Source organism: Apodemus sylvaticus, chromosome 11 (assembly GCF_947179515.1).
Source record: "Apodemus sylvaticus chromosome 11, mApoSyl1.1, whole genome shotgun sequence".
Classification (NCBI taxonomy): Eukaryota; Metazoa; Chordata; class Mammalia; order Rodentia; family Muridae; genus Apodemus; species Apodemus sylvaticus.
Window position 1 is genome coordinate 20,246,028 of NC_067482.1, and position 20,214 is coordinate 20,266,241.

General features: G+C 39.5%; 1 protein-coding gene across 2 annotated transcripts in view; it reads right to left on the reverse strand.

Annotated features, from left to right (window-relative positions):
* Positions 1-2,341: 2,341 nt before the first annotated feature.
* Slc4a4 (solute carrier family 4 member 4) overlaps positions 2,342-20,214 on the reverse strand; it is a 322,837-nt gene continuing 304,964 nt past the window's right edge. The window contains exons 21-26 of one of the 2 annotated variants that reach the window (XM_052198846.1): positions 15,100-15,168; positions 12,407-12,580; positions 9,394-9,555; positions 5,606-5,702; positions 3,209-3,288; positions 2,342-2,613 (exon numbers count right to left, since the gene is read on the reverse strand). In XM_052198846.1, coding sequence (XP_052054806.1) covers positions 3,245-3,288; positions 5,606-5,702; positions 9,394-9,555; positions 12,407-12,580; positions 15,100-15,168 — 546 coding nt within the window. In that variant the 3' untranslated portion in view covers positions 2,342-2,613; positions 3,209-3,244. The remainder of the gene's footprint in view (positions 2,614-3,208; positions 3,289-5,605; positions 5,703-9,393; positions 9,556-12,406; positions 12,581-15,099; positions 15,169-20,214) is intronic. The other variant, XM_052198847.1, reaches the window with a different exon arrangement.

Genomic DNA, 20,214 nt, shown 5'->3' on the forward strand with positions numbered 1-20,214 from the left:
GCTTGTTAGTGAGGGAACTATGGTGGTATTGAGAGCACTCATTGTTAACTATTCCTGAAGCAAATGTAAGGTATGGCTTTATGTTTACTCCATGAATAGTAACCATCTGCCCCCCCGCCCCATCGCAGACTAGCGACTATACGTGGGGTGAGATAACTTTACCATCTACTCAAGGACTGAACTGATAAGTTACTCCAGGAGGTCTCTGAAAAGTAAGAGGAGGACCATGAGTCCCTACACAAACTTGATTCATAATTAGAATCTCCAGAGATTTTATAAAAGTAAACAAAGTGTCTTTGATTCAACATCAAGATTGGACTGCATTTTCTATGAATGCTTTTCAACATTTTACTGATGTGTCTATCACTAAAAAGGTAAAGATTCCTTACATAGTTTAATAGAAAACCAGATAATGCACAACCACCATTTTAAGGACAAATGTCTTATGTAAAAATAAGACAAAGTCAATAAGACAAATAGACTCAAGACAAAGTCTATGTAAAAATGTATCATTTGAGATGTTAACAAATAACATCTAATTTGCTGCTATCATTTCAACAACAACAACAAAAACCTTGGGGTCATTCATGCCTAATTGCTCTAAAATCTAAAGTTTCGAGATGATCAAATGCCATAAAAGTAACATCTAACATAAAACTCTAATCAAAATTTCAGGAGAGCAGGATTACATTTTAGCTCATTTAAGAAAGCGAGCGTGCAGGAGGACCAGCCACAGAACCAGTAATAGTGCTTCCCTTCTGCTTCTCTGACTCTCCCAGCAATCTCTCACAGTGAATGTGGATCATAACTGTTGCTCTACAAATCCAAAAATATGGATTCCACATCCAAACCCTTATCTCAATATATAATCAGTATATCACATAACTAACTGAAAATATTGCAATTAAATGCCACACTCAGTTTGGCTAAAAAAAGGTCTCATTTTCAACTCAGTCTATTGAAGCACATAGACAGACACACATACATGTGGTCCAATAACTCTGTCCTATGAGTGCATGCAAATGAGCACTTTGCAGCTCTATGTGCATGCCTACACCGTTACGGATGTGTGACAGGGCTATTCTTATGGCTCTTGTTTTGTAGATCTGGACTGTTGTATCTGTGATGTTCACTGACACCTGAGTAATAAGATATATTCCCCCTGAATTTACATATGCATATCTTGGCCCCTGATAGAGTTCTCATGAGTGGCTTTGGATTTTATGAAAATGGACACAGGGAGTGTGACAGCTTTGCCCTCTGACTACTGTCACTCTCTAGCTGGCATTGCACAGGTGTGCAACAACCACACACAGAGTTCTTACACAAACACACAAGTTATTTAAATGATGAAATCCCTAACAATACTGCATAGGATGTCGACATGGAGCACACCAGCATCTGCTCCCAGCAGGACCATCAACACAGCAGAAGTCATTCCTCCTACTCCTCGCTCCTCCCCGGATTCCTTCACAAAACAGCCACACTTATTTTAAAAAAAAAAAAGGAGGGGAAACAACCTGACAACTCAACAGATTCTTAGAAACATGGTGTTTTTTCTTTTAATTTGTTCTAGCCTTCTGGCTTACCCTACAGTAGTGTGTGTGTGTGTGTGTGTGTGTGTGTGTGTGTGCACGTGCTCACATGCACGCATGTATGTAAAAATCACATTATATACAATACAATTTTTACAGAAAGCCTGGCAGCTACAGGTAAGAGGTAGAACTACTCAAAACTATGTTTCCTGCTGCAGGAAAAAAATTCATTTTCTTTACAGTAATTAAAAAAAAGTTTAAAAAATTGACAAAAAATAAGTTGCAGGTTAGGCCCCATAATTTAAACAACAAAATCTAGGAAGAAAAATATTCTTCGATGTACTCAACAGATAAGTTCATTAAAGGGTTAAAAAAAGTTGCATAGGAAAAGGGACATTCCAGCACTTGCTACAATGATGGCAAAGGATTCTCTAAGGGGAGCAAAGTACCTTTAGTGTTTTCTGCTTTTGATAACTCTAAGGTCAGGGTTGGCGAGCAAGGGCAGGTTGGTAGCAGCACTTTTCCAGTCTTGGGGACTCTGTAAGCAGGAAGGGACTCTGTCTGGAGGCCAAGGGCTGCTCTACCAGACAGAGCCAAGCCAGTAAGCACAGCTCAAGCTTAGGTTGTGAGTTCCTTCAATAGTTTCATAAAAGGTGGTACAAGAATTCTTACCACATTTGATCTCTGCTTGATAAGGGCAGTTTCAGTATGTGTCTTGAGTGACAAGAGGGATTTATATGTCAGAGGACACATCTGAATGCATGAAAGCAAGAGTGTGACCCTCAAATGCTTTTTTTTTTTTTAAAAAAGGAAAGGGACACTATTGTGTTGATTTTTACCTATGCAAGAGAGAAGCATAGAAAATGACTGTATTATTCAGCTAGTGACTGAACAAAAGTTTTTTAAAATACATAGACAAAAAAATTAGAACAGTTAACAACAGAAGTGTCAGTTTTGAGAAGGACAAACAGGTTACAATGTGGTCTCTGTTCCCTTGCTCCTCCAAAGATAATCGTTGTCTTCAGGCTCACATTCGATTCTAATTTGAGGCACGACTTTCACTGGAGTTCTTGGAGGACTGAAGCAAGACAGAAAGAGAAACAGAAAAGGAAAGAAACATGGCGTAAATCCAATTTTCGTTATCATCTCTGAGACACGTGTACACTGGGCACACTGAAAACGTACCACCCTTATGCCCAAGGCCTAACTCTACCATGTAGGTTAAGATTAGGGACTTTGAAATGAATGCAGGTAGGAAAATGAAAGTAAATTCCAGCAAAAATGGCCCAAGATTGTCATATATAACAAATAGCTCCAAATTAAACAAAATGAAATTACCATGTGGATATATTGTTACAAAGGAAAGGCCAAGACCAGTACCCCCAGACATTCATTGTCCGGGTTTTCTGGGACTCAGATAGGACTTGTCATTTCTAGACCCTTGTTAGAGAGGAAACTACTGAAGAAAGCTCCCAGGAAACTCCAGTTACCCTGCATGACAATAAAACTTAATGACACTGAAACTTTTCATTATTCGTAAGAGTAAAGCTCAGCTCTTTCAGAATGCTTCCCATCAGCAAAGCCTGGGCTGACAGAAGAGAACAAGGGAGTCTGCCCACACCCCCCACTGTGCATCTTCCCACAACACAAGACAAATGCTGACTCTCCTTTACCTGGGTAAACCCAGCGACTCAAGGAAAGGAATTTTATCAGCATGATGTGTGGCGTTCAAGGAATGTTGAGGATCTTTCTCCTGGGAAGAAAAATAAATCCAATGAAAAGATATAGCTCTTTTTGTAAAAATGTAAAATTAGAGTGAATATGAAAATCTCCATGCAAACCAAGGCACCTTTCAGAACTGAGAAGAGGAGGAGGATCAGGTTTTGACAGTGTCAATGAACATGGCAACATGGTATCGAGCTAAGCATGTGTCGATAACATTGTAACATTGTATCAAGCTAAAGGAGACAGGACCGAGCACAAATCAGTTCCTCCCTCTCCTTTAAGGGTGAGAGCCTAATTCCTGCCATGGGGCCAGAGCAGCTCCTGTACATCTCGTGCGTGAGCCTGAGCTTCCCTCCACTCTTGCCTAGCTGTTGCTATTCACCAGGAAAGGAGACTTTAAAGGTACTGTGTCACAACTCCAGTTTAATCAATTCTGTTCTTCCTTGTCTTACAAAGATTACCACATTATCAGAAAAGGTTCAGTCAAAAATGGTCATGTATCAGCTTCTATATCAACCATCAGTTAACTTGTAAAGAGATTTTGACAGGGCAAACAGCCAGTACATAAGTTTTTATCACCAGTCTTAAAGTTCTGGACTGACAATTAAAGCAACTTTAGAGCTTTCTTTTGCTTTTAATTATCTAGAGATGAAAAGTGAAATGAATACGACAGGGGAACTGAAATTGTAAATGAAATTCTTAACTAATTTCTGTTGATAAGGGCGGCCATAAAATTAGCTATATACAATTATGAAACTGTATATATAAACAATTACAAAATAAACATATAAATAAAATATTTACAAGTTGGACAACAAAGGCAAGGCTGCCTTGTTCTTTTAAATCCAGAGGGCTGGTATCCTGCCTCCAAATGGTACCCAGTGATTTCTGATTCCTGGGACTTAAGCTCCTGTGTGATTCCTTCCCACAATGCAACAGAGCTGTCTTCACATCTAATATACTATGGTAATAATGGACTGTTAATGCTTAGATTCTATTATAAAATACCGCAGCTTCTGTTTGGACTTCTAGTTATCTCTGGGGGAGAACCATGCCACACTGCCATGCAGTTCTATAGAAATCTCTATAGGCCAAGAAACTGAAACTGCCTGTCCAATACCATTAGTAGGAAATGAGCCTCAGGCCCTACCAAGTCTCCAGAGCTTTAGTCCCAACTGATAGGTAATCTCGAGAGACTCTGGGCCAGAAGCACCGACTCAACAGTTCTTAAAATTTGGAACGTGAGAGAAAATACATGTTTGTGCTATATTTTTGGGTAATTTGTTAATGAGAAATGTATGTGTGTGTATATATATATATATATATATATATATATATATATATATATATATATATATATATATATCATATTTAATCAACAGTTTCAATTCAAGTTTTCTTGGTAACCCTAGCCTCTTACTGACAGTGGGTGATATTATATACCAGAAATAAAAATGTTTCTGTTGTTGCTCATAGTATATTCTAGTCTTTCTCTACTAGTAATAGGATGGTGGCTATAGTGTAAGAGTTTGGACATGTTGTCTTTTCCCCTGTGATTGATACTCTGCTTTGTAGTAACATTAGTGACCACAGGAAGCTTTCCCAATAGCATAAGGCAATTGTCCCCAAAGCACTTCAGACTTTGAGTTTTCATGCAAAGAAAATGTGTCTCTTTAGATCCAGCACATTGCAAAATGTAGCTATGAGCCTATTACTCAGGAAAGACCAGAGCAGTTATAACTGTGAACATGAAATAACAGAAGCGAAATGAAGGAATTGGAAAGAAAAAACATATATCACTCAAATCCAGTTTTGCTAATATTTTATGACTCCCAATTTGATTGAAACTATTCCATATTCTAAATATTAACAATCATTCCATTGAGCATAGGGAGACCCCAGGTACTGTTTCTCTCTTTTAACAAACTTGATGATTGACTGAAACCTAAGAAAGACAAACAGTAGCAGACAGTGATGTAATTATACTATGTAAGCAGCAATTCTAAATATAAGTGGGAAAAAAACAATTAAAAAAAAAACATGGTTACAGGTTTAGCTCTTGAAAACAAAATAATCAAAGAAAGGAACCCTGGCGATGACTTAGCCAAAAGATTATCGAACAAAAGTGTAAGAGGTTATGAATAAAAGAAAGAGAGGTTGAGCTTAAGAAACAGAAAAAGATAAAGTTTTAATTTTTTTTTTAAAGAAATAAGTTGCTTAAATCTTCACCCGGAAGAGAAAAAAGACAAAGTAGGGGAAAGTTAAGTCGAGGATAGCCCTAGAGGATCCTGGGAAAAGCGTGGGTCAGAGTCAGGCAAGCATGCAAGGCGGTTAGCTCTACTCACTGTCCAGGGGTTTGTTATCACTTAGGAAGGGTTGCTGTTCCATGATGTCCATTGGAATTTTAATACTGGGGACCTTTTCTGAGTATGGGCAGTCAGACTGTGGAAAAAACGTACAACAGTTTTTAGAATGCGTTCTCTTTCCTGCTTCCCAGTGTGCACCCAAACTGAACTCACATCATGTACATCTACCAAAGGGAAAAGTATTAGGTATTATTTTCAGCTGCCAAGTTAACTGTTTAAGTCCTCCACACCTTCGCCCCGCACACTGAGTTTCTCCTCTTTGGAGTTAATGGGACTGAGTTCTTTGAGGCTCAGACCACAGCAAGAGGATTCCTACAGCCTGACTGTACAGCGTTCTGCAGTTGGATTCTGAATCAGCAAGCCACACACAACTGTGAGGCCTTCCACAACTGTACTCCCAGTTGGCAAACTTTGGTTGTTGTATGTGTGAAGTGAAAGCACGCCCTGTGAAAACAGATCAAATCCAGGAAAATTTCCAAACTATATATGGTCTTAAAAATCATGCTTTGTTTTACAGTGTTCTCTGATTCTGTCTCCAGGAAAATCATGACCCACATTCCTGTCCAAAACAAGTTTAAGACCTTTTTAACATCCACCAGCAAGGAACTCTCTTTTTAAAGTCTCCTTTCCTCACTTTAGGACCCTAAGAAACTATTTTATGATTAAAAATTCATTCCAATCTGCTGTGTCAACAATATTTTTAAACATATGAAAAAAAACCAAGAAAATAAAACCAAACGTCTGATCAGCTAAGTAGAGAATTATAAGCAGAAAAATGATAATATTAAGCAGTTGTAGAGCTTCTTAAAACAGCCCACCTAAGCCCAAAATATCATAGGTTTGCATAGGATCATTATTTTACTTTTTAAAGTCTCAAGGATTACAAGAGCATTATTTGCAAGAGGTAAAATATAGAACTAACCTAAGTGTTTAACAGCAGAATCCTGACAAAGAAAATGCACACATGAATGCACACCACACACTCTCTCTCTCTCTCTCACACACACACACACACACACACACACACCACAGATACACATACACACACCATAGATACACATACCACAGATACACACATACCACACACACACAACACACATACACACACCACACACACATATATATACACCACACAGATACACACATACACACATGCACACCACAGATACACACACACACACACACACACACACACACCCCACACACACCACAGATAAGCATACACATACACACACTGGTTTTTTGCCCATAAAGAAAAATGAACTCATGTTGTTTTGAAAGAAGTTATATACAAATTGAGATAAATGAGGAATTAAGCCAGTCTCAGAGAGAGGAAAATGATAAGTTTCCTTTCATGTCACTTTTAGACTTTATATAGATTTATAAAACCGTGAGGTAAAACTGTCTGTGGAAACAATGAGAACTAATGGATCAGTGAGAGAAGGGCCATGGGGAGGAAGATGCTCAACAGATAATAATACACTACACAATCACACTAAAATTTAATAATGTAAAAGTCAACATATTAATTCCAAATCTATATTTGGGGTTGAAAAGATCCAATCCATCTCTAAACTGAACTACTTCAAGGAAACAATCTTTAATTGAAAGAAATGGGGGCAGGGTAGAAGGGAGGAGGAAGAAGGTTGGGACTGTCTCAGTAGTAGAATGTTCCTCCAGCACTGTGAGACCCTGCACTCTATCCTCACGATTAATATACAGTAGCAATGAGTTATAATGCCCTTTGAGAACTAAGATGATATATCTAACTGATAAAAAATAAAATTAATTAAGACTCCATATCTATCTTCCTTCCTGACCATGTCACAAAAGAAGTCTCCTTTCAAACATTCCCCTAAACCAATAGCACTTACAGACACCTGGACAGCCACCTCTTAATTACAGACTTAATTACCAGACAGGCTCAGAAGTGACCGTGAGCAATTCAAAATGTAGCAAGACATAATTTTCACAATGTCTGCCCACAAACATAAAAAGTGTGACCCTGGAGTCCCAATATGGCCACATGTGACCAGAGACCCCATACCACCACCACCTGAGTATCAAGAGACACATCCCAATGTATAGTCTTTAAATAATGTGCTCAACATATAGAACCTTCTGCCTTGATATAGCCTATACTACCAATCATGGTCACTGTGTATAAAAAAATGCATACCTGCTGTCTTGACACAGATATGTTTAAGTATCACCTGAGACATTTCCAAAAACAAACACAAAACCTACTTGTGTCATGCAGCAGGAAGCTGTAAATATTATCAAAACAAGAGCTTTGTGTGAATACAAGTCAGTAGAAATATAGCAAAGAACTCTGGAATTAGTTTAAGGAACTTCTTTCAGCCGACTCCTATCAGGGGAGAGGAGTGAGTTTTAAACAGTGCCCAAAGGTACTATTTTAAGTAATAGAGAATACTTGACAATACTCATCTCCACATTAGCAATGTGTAATGATTTTTAAGTTTCATGTTCATGAGTATGAACTGAGGTGTCTATTTTGAAAATTCAAGGTTTGAAGGCCACTTTAATCATTTTAAGATCTCGGGCAACCTTTGGTGTATGTATTAACTGGTCCAAAAGTGCACTTCAAGTGTTGATTTCTAGACAACATTCGAGTGTATTATTCTTTTAAACACAACACGTTAATCTCTGTGCCGTGTAAACATGTTCTGCACTTCTCTTTCATCACTGGAAACAGAAAATCCATCCACCTGCTCTCTCAGAAGACAGATGAGGACAGCGGCAGAAGCTGCCCCAGACCCCCTTCTCCACAGCTAAATGTGTCTGATATATTTAGCCTTTTCTTATTGGATCAATTTATCTGAAATCCAATTCTGTCTCCTGCTTCCCTTTGCTGTACTATATCCATGCTCCGGAAGAAGAATACAACCAGACAGCCCGATCAGCTGCACACACAGAGGAGCTCAGAGGCTACACCACTCTCAGCTTTGCACACTTAGAAAAATCATCTGTGATATTTACATCGAAGCATCACAGGGTACACTCTAAGCATAGGCCATTTCATCTGTCGCTTATACCTTAAGCTAATTCTTTTCAGTTCCTGAAAAATAAAAATATGTCAACATTTACCATTATAAATTTTATCTATAAAATTCTAACAAAAAGAAGCTTTGTGACAGCTGAAGATAAGGCATGCTTAGCCAAAGTTATTGAGTAATTAAAAATTAATCTTAGGACTTCAGTGAGGCAAGCGAATCACATGAAGTCATAAGGATACTGCTGATGTCATCTCATTGATAGCAGCAGAAATCCACATAGGTCAGATCCTGGCAGAACTACAGTCTTCTCAGGGAAAGTTATTTGATGAAATTCTCAGTGAAAAAAAATCCCTGACACCTGCCCACACTAGGCTCTAATTATTTAAAAACTGAGTTATTCTGTCAAATAGGCTATAATTGGCACACAAACACATTTTGCAGCACTACTAAACATATGTCAGTCACCTATGACATTGGGTTCTTTACATGTGATGGCTTGTGACTTTGTTTTCAGTCATTCTGACATTATGGATACCTATGTTAAGTGGTTATGAAAAGCCTTTAGAAAATGTTAAACAAAAAAACAAAACATGAGATTAAAACAGCTAAGGGTAAACTGGTGTAACGAGTGATGGGTCAGTTGAACATCTGGAGCCCTCAGCTGTCCCAGCCACATCAGGAATAAAAGGGACATTTCCCACGTTTGTCTCCTTAACTGGCTTTACATGGAAAATGTGGAGTGCCCCTTACATCGTCATTGTCACTATCCAAACTTCCTTTCTTCTTTTTCTTTTTCTTCTCATCCTCTTTCTTTTTCTTGTCCTTCTCTGGAATGACATCATCAAGGAAGCTGAGGTCATGCTGGGAGAAGAGGTAGTCCATGCCTTTTCTGACAGCTACCAGGGCCAGGATCTGGAAAGGCAATTGGAAAACAGGCATGTCAGAGGATGTCATAGGGATGCTGCTGCCACCACCGCCACCACCTGCCTGCCCATCAACACCAGCAGAAATCCACACAGGTCCAGAGCCAGACAGAACTGCTCACTGAGTGACCCTCCAACAGTCTTCCCAGTTTGGAGAAAGCCAGTTTGATGAAAGTTCCCATCAAAATTCAGCTTGTTCTGTCCATAGAGATGCATGATCACACTCAATCGGAATATGAATGAAAGGTAATTATTTTCCCAAAATCATTTCCTCCCATGTTGAGTTTTGAATAAAATAACTAAAAGCTTAAAGGTAAAAAAAAAATCAGCTTGCATATGATTCCTAATTTAGAAAATATACAGGTTTCTAAAATTAATCACTATTTTAAATTAAATGCTTATCATGTTCCTGATCCTTGCTGAACACTTAGGCAATATTAGCTCATTTATTCATTATAATGATCTCAAGAAATAGATTATTTCCACCTTATCGCTGAGCAAACTGAAACTTATAAAAACTATGGTTTCCAAGGCCATGATACCAGTAAGGAAAGAATGCAAAGCCAACAGTCTATCTGCTTTTTATTTTTTCTATTTTATTTTTATTACACATACACACACACACACACACACACACACACACACATATATATATATACACACACATACATACATACATACATACATCTGTGTATGTATAAATGTGGAGCCCAGAAGAGGTTGTCAGAAGTAGAGGCAGTTGTAAGTGCAGAAAGCACTCTTAATCAATGAGATATCAGTTTAGTCATTTCCAACCATGAGTGATTTATATTCTGTATTTAAACTCTTGAGCCCCAGGTTCCTTATTCTCAGTCCAACATTTTTTACCTCAGATTCTTTGGTTCTATGAACTATTTTGTTAATTTCTTTTAGTCAGCATATCACGTTCCATTATACAACTTGCCGTGTAACGTTTGACTGCTTTGATGGCCTTTCCACTGTGGAAGTTCATTAACACCAGGACATCACAACAAAAGTCACACACAGTCAAGTTCCCAAAGTGGGGTGGCTGGTCTCTTACTTGACAGTGGGCTCCATCTACACTCCTCTCCACACTAGAGGCATCGATCACCTGAAAAAATCAGTAATATCTGCCTCCCAACATTCCAAAACCATCTCTGAGCTGACACTTTACAAAAGCAAAGTGCTTTCTTATATATTTAGTGCAAGTAATATGTAATTTATCGGATGAATTTCAAATTTGTTTGGGGAGACTTCATTTTTCCTGCTACTAATAAATTAATATATAGGTAGAAAGTCCTAGTAGGTAAATAAATGGGACTCACTTCTCATATTTGTTTTATAGTGTGTTAATACATAATACAGCTTAAGGGGGAAAAGGTATATAAGGGACCATCAATTAAAAAAAAATCCTGCTCAATACTGTCAGTAATTTTTTAAACCATTTTCCTATGTCTTAGTGGGGGATGGGAGACATACAATTATAAGCAGCAAATATAAAACAGAATAAAATAATAATCTTTGTTAGTAGTCCGTTGATAAACAAAATATGATAAGTGAATGATATGAAAATGATTTTTTTTCAGAATCGTCAGGATGGAGACAGCTTTGCGGTCTGTCTTACGAATTTTGGTTTAACGTTTCCTCCAAGATTGAAACATTCCATGCTACAGAGAGGATCCTTAAACAGGAAGGTAAACAACTTGAAATAGCTTCAGGAAGTTCCTAAAACTGACCAGATTCACTAGGTCACTCCCAGCCAGAGTAAGCAATACCAGCTGAGAGTCCCAAAGAGCTAAGCGGCAAAGAAGGCTCTGACACAAGCCAAACTGCAGAAAATCCAAGCTCAGACTGCCTTCCTGGAAGAGATTCAGACCAGCTGAGCGTCTAGAAAGAACCCTCTCCAGCCTGCTGAGCTGCCCACAGGCTGTGCAGTGTGCCCCACAGTCCCAGCCTCGTGAGCTGTCACCCATGCTGGAGAGGCCTTGGTAAAGCAATTGTCTGTGAGTATCTTCTGTTTCTATAAGTAATACCTCACCCATATTCCTGGAAATAACCCCAATAAAACTCATTGGTTCACCCAATTGGTCTTTGGTTTTATCTGTTCTTTTGTCTGTGTAGGTTTTTCTATCTGGGGTGAGAAGACACATGTGTTGAGTCTCTCCAGGAAAAGTTTTGTGACAAAATGGGTACATGTGGGCAGTTTCTTGCAAGAAATGGAATTACAGTAAAGTATAAAATTCAGTAATGAATCAGGAAACAGGGCTTGCATTTTTTCTTTCCATTTTGATTTGGGAGGACGGGGGTGGGGTGGGGGGACAGTTATTTGCTTCATCTTGCTTAGTATACAGGAAGACTAGAATCTAGCCATATCTTAAAAAATGATGCAAAGCACACAAATCCCAAAAACTCTATCTCTAGTAAATTCCACCTTTTCTCACAAGTTTACAAAAGCTTTCTACTATTTGGACAGAAGCATACTTTATTCTTCCTTGGAATGGCTCTATTGTACAATACCTTGAAAAGCCATGTGCTCTGATATCTACTGCCTGCCAGACATTGTGTTATACACTGCGTTCATTATCAATGCTCAGAACAACAACAATGCTGCCCTCCCACTGATGAGTTCATGGTGGCTCAAAGATGTTTGCTGACCAGCAGGAACCTGTGCCAGTAGTTGAACTCAGGTGGACCTGATTCTAAGCAACTATTGCCATGGGAATCTTGTTTCAACCGGTCCATGTGTTGAGTTGAACGCTAGACAAGACTTGCCACACCCCCGTCATACTAACTGTAGGACAGGCACGAAGTCCCGGCTAGTTTCAATCAGGAAAGCCTACCATGACGGGGAAGATAATTGCAGCCACCGTTGACTTGAGGATCCAGAGCAGAGCCAGGCACAGCACCTGCAGGAAGGTGAACAGGTGGACGCGGCGGAGGGGGACGTGGCGCAGGTAGATGAAGTCAGGCTGATGCTTCAGGGGCATCAGAAGCAGCTTGAGACGGTCCATGAACTGGGAGGAATGGGGAACAAAAGGTCAATGTATTATCTGAAGAACAACGCTCCTCCTCTCTGCTTAACCAGTCACGAGTGATTTATACCGTTAGTTATATTGTTATATTTCAGGCAAGCATCGTCCTCTTCAGAGGATAAAGCTCTGGTTAGAAAGTAGGGGATTTATACTTGCACAGTCAGATCACGTTACCCATCTTCTAATTTTTGCTGATTTTTTTTCAGAGATGTTTAACAGCTACAGCACATAAAGCGGGCACCAAAGGTTAAAGTTACAAGGCAATCTTAGATTCTAGCTGTTCATCCTCTGCCTTCTATTTCTACTGTCTGCTTCTCAACACAGAGGACCATGAGCCCATTTGGTACACTATGCTGAGGGAGACCCTAGCCCTTGCATCTGCTCCTGCCTCCGTTGTCTTATCTGAAAGAAAAACCACATCATTGGCACATCAGACATAGTCTAAGGTGATAAAGGAACCATCCAACTTAAAAATGGGACCATGCAGATTATGCCAGTAATCTTTAGGTTATAATTTGACTAACACACCCATACCCACTAGGGTATGCCCACTTTCTTTAGGTTATAATTTGACTTACACACCCATTCCCAGAGAAAAGCTCTGTGAACATTATGTTGAGTTTCAAGGCACTGACCACAAGACAGGAGAGTCTGAGAATGGTTGACAGGGCCCATGTATGGACCAGGAAATGGAACCATGATTGTGGGTGTGTTGTGTCAGGCACATCTCAGAGATGAAGGACAGAGATGACACTATGAGGATGAGTAGGATGATGTAACTCATCCCAGGGGCCTTCAAAGGGAGGCGTTGCATAGACAGAAGTTGAGCTGACTATAAGAACTCAGGAAAAATAAGCATCTTCATCATAACCTCCTCTGGGGCTTCTGCCTATTTGATGGTTTCTATTCTCCCTGTAGAACATATTCTTATCTATAAAGATGAGATTTCAATTTTTTTCTTGCTAAGTCAATCTCATCAAAAGGGTCTAAAAGAGAAAGAATGAAGAGTAAAATAAAGGAAATTGGAAAGGTGTTTTGGACAATAATACTTGAGGAGCAACACAGTTCACTAGTGACCCTACAATGCTCCCCACCAAGCATCATGGGATAATTGGCTCTTTTCTTCTCTTTAAACACAGGTATTCAGTTCTAGCCATTGATAAGGCCCCAGGAACACCCAACACCAACCTCTGGTTTTTGACTCGATCCTTAAGGGCAAATGAAAAATAATAACTGTTAGTCCTAGGCATCTAATGCTCAGATTTTCCCATTTAGGAGAAGAATAAGGATTTATAATGACAGGTAAAAATAAAGCATTTTACAAAGCTGTACTTCCTAAATATTTGGTTGGCAAAAAGAGCAACAAACAAACAAAACAAACAAACAAACAAAATAAGCACAAAACAAAACAACCAAAAAACCCTCATTCATCTAGTGCAGCCCATGAAGAACTACTTTGTGTTTCATAACAAATATCCCAGTGCGGAAGAACCCTTCTACTGGACCAAAACCAGGAATAGTAAAGTAGCTTAGCTTTGCTTTTGGGAGGTCTGGCCATTTGCCCAGATCTATCTGACTTTAAAACCAAGTTAATATAAATGTAATAAACGAAAGCAAGGGCTGTTTTGAAGGAGTTCAAATGAATTCTTATGATATTCACAGAACACGCAGTCTTTTCCCATTAAAACATTACTGAGTGCTAAATAAGGCTGCAATTAACAGGCTGCCAGAAAGCGGCGGAACTTCCAGTTTCCTGGTGCCAATTAAATTAAACCTCCATTGAGGGGCAAAGTCCCTCGCAAAGTTTTGCCGAGTTAAAGTTTTTAAAAAGTAGAGCAGGGTGGGGGTGAGGGGTGAGGGCGGGGGCGGGGCTGGAGCAGGGTGGTCATTTTAACTGAAGTTGTGAACACCTGAAAGTTTTGATGAAAGCAGTAACTACTACATGTTAATTCTAATTGCTTATTGCTGCAAAACTTTTGATCACTGAGTTCAGGGTGTGTGCAATGCAGGATCGCAGGCTGTCTGTAAGGGGTCAGACAAGTGCACAGACACCAGCCTAAGAACACGGAGGTGGGTATCTATCGTGAGACAAAATAAGGTGATGGAAGAGAGATATGAGAAAAGAATACAAGGGCAAAAGGAAGAGGGCATGGGAAGGAAGAGGTAACGAGGAGGAGGAAGAAGAGGAGGAGGAGGAGGAGGAGGAAGAGGAGGTGGTGGTGCTGGCGCTGGTGGTAATGGGAGCAGTAGCTCATTTCCTCACCAAATGACATTTAGCACCCCCTTTCAGTAGTGGGAATTCAGGATAACGTGTGTTGACACCAGCTAGCTTTGCCGATTACATCAGCAATGGAAAGCAGGTAAAAGGTAGAGGAAGCAGAAAATAAATGTATTTTAAAGAGTCGCTAGTTAATGATTAGTGCCTTCATCAGAGATCTCTTACTGGACCAGTTCTGCTTTGAGAATCGCACGGGGCTTGCTCGACCACTGCAGAAGCTTACCTGCACACCGTTAAGCGAGGCCACGCCCATATACAGGAACACGCCGTACAGAACAGGCATGGGGATAAACTGGGAAGTGAAACAGCGGAAACCGGTTACAAACAACAGTGAAAATAATTAAGAAGAGGAATAATTTAAATGAAGGCTAAATCTGGAACTAAAGGCCAGCATAATAGAGCAACCTCAAATTACTGCATTTAACTCACAAATTGACAAGGTTCTAAGCCCTAAAGTAGAAATCAATAAAGGTGAAAGGAACGTTCAAAGAAATTGCATGTTTTGTTTCTTCTTTTTAAAGAATGGGCACACATGACCTCAATAATACTGGGGTTTTTGTTTTGTTTTGTTTTGATTTGTTTAATGGGGAAACTGTTTTGGCTTTCCCTTGCATTTAAAAGCCGTAGACTATGCAACCCAGATGTCTGCGTGGGATAGAAGGTACATGCAGAGGTAGCAAATTGCCTCACTCTGGAACCAAGATCCTTTTGTAACAGGCTGTTGGTTTTGTTCTTACTAATTTTTGCCAAATGATCTATCAGTTTGGGGTGGAAATGTGTCCTTTCGGTAAAGGAATCATCAAATGACCATTCCTTGTCTTCTCGGGATTCTAAGAAAATAAAGTAATGAGAACATGGTTTGGAAGAAGCAAGAAGCATCTGGAAGCAATTAATTACATATATGGAATCATGCAAGCCCTTTAAAACTCAACTAATATTTTATGCATTATTTAGAAAAACACCCTTCACACCAGCACGAAGCATTTTAACAATGAGAAGTTCTAATCCAACATGCAAGTTTTATTTTCCGGTGAAATGCAAACAATCACATTTGGGAATCAATATTCTAATTCTGAGAAGTCTTCTGTCTGGACGTCAAAGGGTATCAGCCTTGCGTTTGCAAAAGAAGTTCAAACAACTGAAGGACAATGCTAAAATAGAAAAGTGATTAGGGCCAGCCAGTCTGTCCTCATACAGGGGACCATTTTAACCAGAAAGTGAGGTATTCCTTAAAGAGTCAAATTTTAAAACTATGGCATGTTTTCAATGAAGCACTGTTTCTAGAACCATCTCACTGCAATTGCCTGATCCTGGTGTGCTCCAGACCTTCCGGCCACACTAGAGAACTAGTGAATTCTAAAATAGACTGCCTCTGTCTCCAGTTGGTACTGGCTACTCACAGGAATGCTCAAGTTTCCATGGAGAAAATACCCATGTCTATGGACTGTCAGAGGTTTTCTCTACAAGGGGTTCACATTATTAATTTTAATTATGAGTGCAGAAAAAGACTAAAAACTAAAAGGAACTGAATGCTTTAAGTGGGTAGGAGGGCGGGGCTGGCAGGAAGCCAGCACCCTGTAGTACCCAGCAGTGGCCACAGAGCAGTAGACACATCCCATCCAAGTGCTCCAGTACAGGCCCCCCAGTTCTCTGAGCATATGAGCACTCATGCTATTTACAACCCTTTACGTACATTTCCCAAAAACAAATACATAAGACCAGCGAAGGATCAACTTTCCATCTCCGATTCATTTCTAAGGCATCTATTTCCTCTCAGTATGTCATGATTTCTTTTCCATTTATTGTTACATTCAAGCATGGGAAGGGGGTGCAGGAAAGATCAGTCGATTCATGGGAAGCTACTTGGGTTTCCTCAGTGCTTTCCTTTTGATCTGGGCAAAGCATATCTCCGGATTGGAAGTGTCAGAAATGTTCTATCTTTCCCTGAGCTTAACTAATGATTTTTGTTTTCCTAATGTGTTTCTAATACCATAGCAGAGGAACACTGTGCCTGGGGCCTTCTTAGATCCATTCTCTGAACTGTGTAAATAAATTTCACCTGATCTATGACATGGAATGGCATAGATGGAAGTAAGGAAGAAAATAACTACGTATATGAAGGTGTGTATACACATATACATATACTATATATATCATATATATGTATATATATATACATACATATATCAGTTGGAAGAAAATAGTACATATAAGAAAAGCTGTGAAGTTGATTTTTGATCAGCTTCAATATAATACAAATGCTTTTGATAGTCTCACTTTCTTCACAATAGTACTTGTCAATACAAATCCTAGAATGAAACTCCTAATAAAACCTGACAGAATCATTGAGGTAGAGGGTACATTTTATAGAATTTAGTTCATAGATCGTATCAGAAGGTCAATGTTTAAAAATTAATCACACTCGAGCCACTCATCAAAACAAAGTTCTCAAAGGAAGGAAGGAATGTTTTTAAAACTGAGAGCCACCCAGGATATGGTAGCTCATGCTTGTTCTCTTAGGCTGAGGCAGGAGGATTGCCATGAGTATTTGAGTTCAAGGCCAGCCTAGGCTAATGTGTGACAATATAAATAACAAATTCTACAAAGAAAGTTTCTAAAAATGAGATCCCATTTTAAAGTGGGATAATACAGTAATAGTAGGAAATCATTTTTACAAAGCAAGGTGTTAGAAATATCCATTTCATGGGCACAACCAGATAGCTAAATGGAAAACTGTGTAAGCAATTTATATCAATAATACCCAGGAAGCAAAAAAGAATAATTTCGAAGAATCATTATATTCAATAAACAAAAATGAAAAAGTTAAATGATTGATCCTATAATCATATGGGACAATGAAAGTGCGGTGAAATCAAAATAAGACTTAATATCTACATATTATGTCATCAACTTTCCGAATTCTGGCCAATGTATCTCTAGGTTTTCCACTTTATCTTCTGGTGATTTGTCAGTAGTAGTAGAACACTCCCAGCAGGAAGGATGTGAAAAGGATATTTGATAAAAAGGGAAAACCACACTTGCCCAACCCTGGATAAGAATTCAGGAAGGACTGAGATCTCTTGATGGCTTTATGATAAAAGCAAGCATTTGTGGGTATGCTTATATGTGTGCATTGCATGTGTGTGTGTGGGGGGGTGTGTATGCATGGGCATGCCTGTGCCTAAAGCTAAGAGTAAGGTCCTGATTAAGACGTGGGTGACAGAAGTTGAACAGACCTGGGTTTGGCTTCTAGCTGCCAGCTGTAGACCACTGAGACAACTTGTTTCTTTCTCATACTCTGAACATTCTTATCTAGACTGCTCCTATGATGAAGACTACATAACAGCTTACCAATCAGTTGATTAATATGGTCACTAACAAATGATAAATGCAGAGCTCATGCCATTCTTACCATGAAACTGCCTGCAGTTCCCAACCACTGGTTTTCCTGTTTCCTCATTGATAGGGATGGGTAGGGGGTGACTTGGGGAAGAGCTGTCTGGGAACAGAGAGGTCTGCCTGGAAGCCCTGTATAATTTAATTTTTAATACATTGCACTTTCAGTTAGCCTGTTTTGGGCAATATGTTACTAACACAATGCCCTAACTCTCTTAAAAGTCTTCTCTGATAAAGAAGCCACAGGTTCTCAGCCTGGGGCAAGCTCTGAAGAGGACTTTATGAAAGTTACATAATTTTCCCCACATAAGAAGGATTCCAAATGAGATCAAAGAATCTGGGAAAGATAATATTATGGGAAAGGAAACTAGAGATTCTTTGAAGGCTAATACCATGTTTTATTTTGAAGGGCATACATGATATGAAATTATAGGATTAGTTTTATACTAGAATTTCCAGAGTTCAAATCTTGCCTCTGCAATCTAAACGTATTGAAGGCTAGTGACTTTTTCCTCTTTTTCCTATCTTTAGAGTGGATATTGTTATTCATATAGTTCTCATAGGTACTGATGGCTATATTTTTACAATTTGCAGTGACTCCTTAATCTGAGGCCAAGCTCAACAGACAGCACTTTTATTCTTACTATCGTCATCTCCACAATGTTTTTCCTGCTTCCCTAGGTCAGGTCTGTGTGGGAGATTAACAAGTATCTGCCAGGTACAAATTAAAGGTTCTCTCCTACACTTTAGTGCACTAACCAAACCTTAAAGATAACTTCTGGCCACGCCTCATGTTAAAGATAAACTAATCCAAGCACAGGCAACAGAAACAGCAGTGAACTTTCCTTGATCTTTATTTCTTGAGGCTTGCCAGGAAAACAGAGAGTCAGCTCTGGGAAGGGCCTTTCATCTCTTAGCTGCTCTGGGATTGCCACTTGCAGAACACTAGCAGTAACCGACAGCAGCACTTCCACGGTAGAAACTCAGGGTCTGCCTCATTGCCAGCCTGGGAAGCCAGTTAGTCTTACTTCTCAGAAGTCCTGTGCTAAGTAACTAAGTGTTTTGGTGCTTTGAGGCATCCTTGACTATAGCTGGTCGGGGTCAAGGGGTACCTGGTGTGTATTCCTCCACATGAAAGACAGATTTCGGCACAGAGATCAAAACAGAGGCCATAAACTTCATGTTCAAAGTCCCCTTGCATAAGTAGGCAACCACCTATGCTGTTTCATGCATACAAGAAAATTGCTCAGCTCATCTGAGACCATTAAACTTGGAAGGAGAAGGAGTTGGGCAGGGAAGGTGTTGAACCATTTCATTTCTTTATTAAAAAAGTCACGTATATCTCTTGTTCTCATCCATTTGATCTAACTTTCAAAGGCAGAATTTTAAGTAAAACCATTCTGTGAGCTTGTCATCTGTTGCTTTAAAAAAAAAAAGACACAGTCACACAGAGGTCAACCCGTGATACCACTTTCTGTGTGAATTTGTAGGTTAATTATTAATTGTATCCTTTTCCTTAGCTGTGGCTTACATTTCGGTTAAACTGTACCCTTAACATCTGCTTCTTCCTCTGTTGACTTTGTGAATGCTAACAGGGCATCTCTGATACATGCACGAAACTCAGCGGTGAGGAGGGCACATGATCTGAAATGGCGGCCTCATTAGGAGCTGTGATTCCTGAACTAGGGAAGGACTAATGTACTCAAGGGAGGAACAGAGGCTCTTGAACAAAGGCTGCTTCATTCCTGCGGCTTCTCTGTAAGGGTTTCTCCAGTCTGTTGTGAGCTAGACTAGTCAAGCGATTTCATCTCTCGTGTTTAGGGAATCTTTGGCTTAAAAAAACAAAATGTGTGCTAAATTACTTTTTTCACTAATAGAGGCAGTGACTCGTCAGGTTAATCAAATTTGCCAGACAGTAACAGCCACAGTGAGGAAGGCTGGA